Genomic DNA, 4577 nt, shown 5'->3' on the forward strand with positions numbered 1-4577 from the left:
TAACAGATTTTCTGGTAAGACCATTTATTTTAGCAAATAGATGAATCTTTATGATGAACTGGAGGCTGCAACAGCTGCCCTCTTGGGCTTCGGTGTGGTTCCCTCACGGAATCCATTCCTGCAATTAGAAATAGTTATCACATTTTGAAAGGTATACTTTCGCTCCAGGTCATTTATCTGACAATTAATATTATAGATCAAGTTTACCATCTTTTTGTCAGCTTATCTCAGTAATGCGCTGAAATCACTATGAAGTTCATATGTTCAGACATTTTTAGTAAGAAGCATCATTGACAAGCTGTTTGGAATTAATGGCATGGTTTTCTTTCTTCTGTTAAAGTCAATTTAACTTCTTCAAATAGGAAGATTTCAGTAAGTGAGTGCGAACAGTGAGATTGAATCAGATCCAGCACATCAGATCAAGGAATCCCGTTTTTTATATTCTACTAAGCAACTCAACAATACATTTCAGTTTCTCAGAACTGAAAAAGCAAGTTAATTTCTTACAGAAATTCCCCATGCTTCCAACCAAAAATTAACACAGGCATGACAAAAGAGTCAGCCCCAAGCTTTCTGCTGGACGTGACTCTTCTATGTCAGCCATACTTGGTGGAACAGAGGTTGCAGTTATACAAGAGCTATTTTCTGGCTGCTGCTGGGATAGACTGTGCTAATTAAAAAATTTTATCTATGAAAATGATCCCTCTATTACACCTAGTTCTAGGACTTACTAGACCAGAAGTTACACAGTTGTTTCAGAACATGGATTTAATACAAGAATTCTTAATTTAACAGCACAGTACCTTCCCCTACATTACTAAGTACAACACCTAGCTTTATAATAAGCTTGTGAAAACTCAAACACCATCTGGTATTATAACTCCTTACTGCTGAGTCCCAGGTAGTAGAGCGACTACAGAAGTATTTCAATTCTCAACTTTTTTTTATGGGTTTAAGTCAAGGGATTAGAACACATTCCAAGAATTCTCTTACAAAAAACCCACACTTAAGTGCAACCAGCACTTAACTGACTCACAAATACAGGCAGCATCTTTTCAAATCTGGCCATTTTTTAACAATGTCCTCTCTGTTCTGCACTACCTGCATTTAAAAGAAACATCAGAGCTTCTTGTACAGCCCATGTATTACTAAGGGTAAGCTTTATAACCTCAAAGGAATATGCTATTAATCATACTAGGTGTCCTTTATTTCATGATGTATTTTAAAAGAAAGACCATACCACATTAAGTGTGCTAACCAAACATGTTTAACTCCAAATCAAGATGGATTTCCGAATAAAGTGAAATCCACGTAAGATTTCATGTTACACTAGCTTGCAATGAAGCATCATACCTGAATCGACGATAGACCTTTTTCAGGTGCCTCATGCGACCAGTACCAGTGGTGTTGCGTCTCTTAGCCTTTGCGCTCCAGTTATCTAGAACATGCAAGTTACTATTACTCACCATGTCCACAAAATGATTTGCTGCATTGTACATTTGAATGGCACAAATATTCACCAAGCCAAGAAAAAAAAATTAAATCAAGTCCATTTTTATGTAGTAATAATGCAAGGTAAATGAATTATCAGCTAAATTAGTTAAATCAGTTAAATTAATCAGTTAAATTAGTTAAATTAATTTCCAATTTCAAAAAAGCTTCAAACATTCCAGGATGACAGACTATTCTTCCCTGGTTTGAAGAAAAAAAAAAAAAAGTCTAACTATTGAAAAAGAGAAATGCAAGTATTTAAGCCCAAGTCAGTTAAAGGCTGCGTACTTACACTTTCTCTTACGCTTTGCGGGATATCCACATTTCCCACAGGTAGACTTCTGCAGGTGGTATGCCTTGGACCCACATCGACGACACAAGGTGTGTGTCTTATTTCTTCGCTTACCAAATGATGACGTGCCCTTCGTCTGAAAAAGATTTCAAGACATTGCATGTGTAAATATCACTACCACTTCAAAGATACATCCATACCTCAAAAATTACCTTTGTCAAAAATACCAGCAAAAGTTCCCTAACTCCTCTGGGAAATTAGGTGTAGTTCCTGGGGGGAACTCTGGCACAGCAAGCGTGTCAGAGCCATGCTCAACTCTAAACCGCCACCCTGGTTCTACCTGTAGGCCTCCTCCATTTTTAGAATTCCCTTAGACTTCCCTCCGCCACTCCGGCCCCACTCTCCGCTGTGCACTGATCTGCACGAAACCACCCAGCATTTATCCCCAAGGCCTTCTCGTCTCCCCCAGCCTCCTCACCAACGAATATTATACTTGTTTTTCCTTAGAAAAAGCGTCTGCTCCCCGTACCCCTGCCACACGCTCACCACGGGCGGCCACGTCAACCGAACCTCGTCCCTTCAGGCACGGCCCAGCCCCGACCCGCCGAGGGGCCCCATGAGGAACCCCGCCGGCAGCACCACCCCAGCCCCCCGCCGCCAGCCCAGGCCCCGAGGCCATGCCCCGAGGCCGCGGCCCTCCATCGGCCGCCCCGCCGCCGGTCGGGCCCGCAGCATGGCGCTGGGGCCTCCCCGAGCCCCCGCCGAGGCCCCCGGTGCCGCCGGGCGCGGCGTGGCGACGGATGGCGGCCGATGCCCCGCGCCCGCTCCCCGCCGCTCACCATCTTCCCCCGCCGCCAGGACCAAAGAGGCCGGGCCCCGCCTCCCTTCCGCTATAGCCCCGAAACGGCTTCCGGGGGAGCGGCTGCACAGTCAGGCCCGCCCCGGCCCGGCCCCCCAGGCGTTACGTGACACTTTTCCCTGTGTGCTGTCCGAGCTGCAGCCACCCCAAAACCTCACGTCAGAGTGCGGTGCTTGGGGAGAGCTGCTCGCACAATTAACATCCAGGAGCGGGGCATTTTTGGCTGTGATAAATACGAAGTGAACGGCGGAGAGTCAGCTTGTCCGTGGCACACCGCTCCTGTGATACTGTCTAAAGCATTAAAACAGACATCGTCAGTGAAAAATCAGTTTTTATTCAGATGCACCACATATATTCTCCTACCATACATCTCCAATAGACCTAGAGGCTAGGAAATCACATCAGTTAATACTGGACAAAATTACACGTACAGAGAAAACTGCATAAATCTGTGTTTATCACCAGTTCAACACAAAATCAGGAAATGATGATAAAGCCACTTTATTTAACATTGATTGTGGAATTATAAGCCTGCAAACCGTGAGGAGCCCTCCTGTGAAGAACGCCTGGACAACTGAAACCCTGTAATGCCGAGCATTTTGAACAGAAAGCGATCAGCCCATGGCACAATCCACAATCTCAAAACCAGCTAGGCCTCATCTGGTGCATATTCACTTTGGTACAAATCAGCCTTGTGCAGTTGTTCTGATGTTAATTTGTCATTTGTTTCCTGAGCGTGGCCTCCCACTGAATTCCTTCAGCACTGATTTATGTGCTGGAAGGCTTTTGACTTCTGCTAGGATTGAGAGATGGGGCAAAAAAGCCATTTTGATTTTATCTGCATTGTTTCCAGACACACAAAGGTGTGTCCCAGGCACCTCACTTCTTTCCCTTTGGCGATTTCCATCCCCAGATGGGAATATATTGTATCTAGTCCATCCATGGTCCATCTGTAGTGAAAGGTGAGAGACAAATCTCTCTCAACTCTCACTGGAAAAAAAAAAAAAAAAACAAACAAAAAAAAAACGAACAAACAAAAACAAACAAACAAAAGCAGCAACAAAAACTGATTAAGTATGAATTCATCCTACAGGCTGGACTGGGTCATATTTTGCCAGCAATCTGGGTGTGCATCTTTCATCTGGTGCCTCCTTTCTTTTCCTTTTTTCACGTTAGGTCTCAGATATCTGTAAGATGCTGTGAAGATGTTGGACAGATACCATGGCAACAGCCTCCAATGGCAGTGTGTTGGTTTGGCTGCCTGCAAGGATACATTGCCAAAGGAATTATTCTTGTCCTTTGTGGGGTAAAAATAATCTTGTTCATTTAAATATTTTCAAACCTGTTAGGAAAGGACTCTTGGTATCATCACGCAGTCTTCTTCAGTATCCAGGACGACTGGAAACTTATATAGGGTAGGGAATGGGCAGAGCTGTAGAGCTGTGGCTGACCCCATACCATCCCTGCAGCTCTCAGCCTCCACACAGGTCATGCATGAAGATGGCATTCGCTGCCAGTTGTGATCTCCAGCCTGCTTAAAACCACAGGCTCGTATACTAACAGCTGCTAAATGGCAGCAGCCTAAATTCACTGACCTATTCACTCTTTTTCAGTGCAATAGGAAGTAACCCAAATGATATAGAAAGTCTGGATTTCAGGACTGTCTTTCTGATGCAGGAAACACCAGTCTGTCACTACAACCTATGTGGGAGTGTGGCCATGGGGGTCGACAAGCCCCATGGTTGGTGATAACATCAGACACTTAACGATGAGGCCATCAGGAATGTAGAGTTTAGAGGGAACAAAGAGGGGTGATTCAGGAGACCCCAGCGTCTCGGGTTGCTTGTTCTCGGGCTGTTGGGGCATGGAGGTTGCTGGGGGTTTGCGGTTGCCGGGCAAAGTTGTTGACCAATGAATAGTGAGTGGGAAAGTACT

General features: G+C 44.9%; 1 protein-coding gene and 1 non-coding gene across 2 annotated transcripts; both read right to left on the minus strand.

The window, feature by feature from the left end:
- Nucleotides 1–2753, minus strand: RPL37 (ribosomal protein L37). Its single transcript, XM_035310643.1, has 4 exons — nucleotides 2623–2753; nucleotides 1784–1919; nucleotides 1354–1438; nucleotides 1–118 (listed from the first exon to the last, which is right to left on the minus strand). The coding sequence occupies exons 1-4, from the start codon at nucleotides 2623–2625 to the stop codon at nucleotides 49–51; spliced, it is 294 nt and encodes a 97-aa protein (XP_035166534.1). The 5' UTR covers nucleotides 2626–2753; the 3' UTR covers nucleotides 1–48.
- On the minus strand, nucleotides 220–300 carry LOC118156789. The gene has a single exon (XR_004746442.1). It is a non-coding gene; the product is annotated as a small nucleolar RNA SNORD72 (small nucleolar RNA).
- Nucleotides 2754–4577: the final 1824 nt, after the last annotated feature.

This window comes from Oxyura jamaicensis, chromosome Z (genome assembly GCF_011077185.1).
Source record: "Oxyura jamaicensis isolate SHBP4307 breed ruddy duck chromosome Z, BPBGC_Ojam_1.0, whole genome shotgun sequence".
Lineage (NCBI taxonomy): Eukaryota > Metazoa > Chordata > Aves > Anseriformes > Anatidae > Oxyura > Oxyura jamaicensis.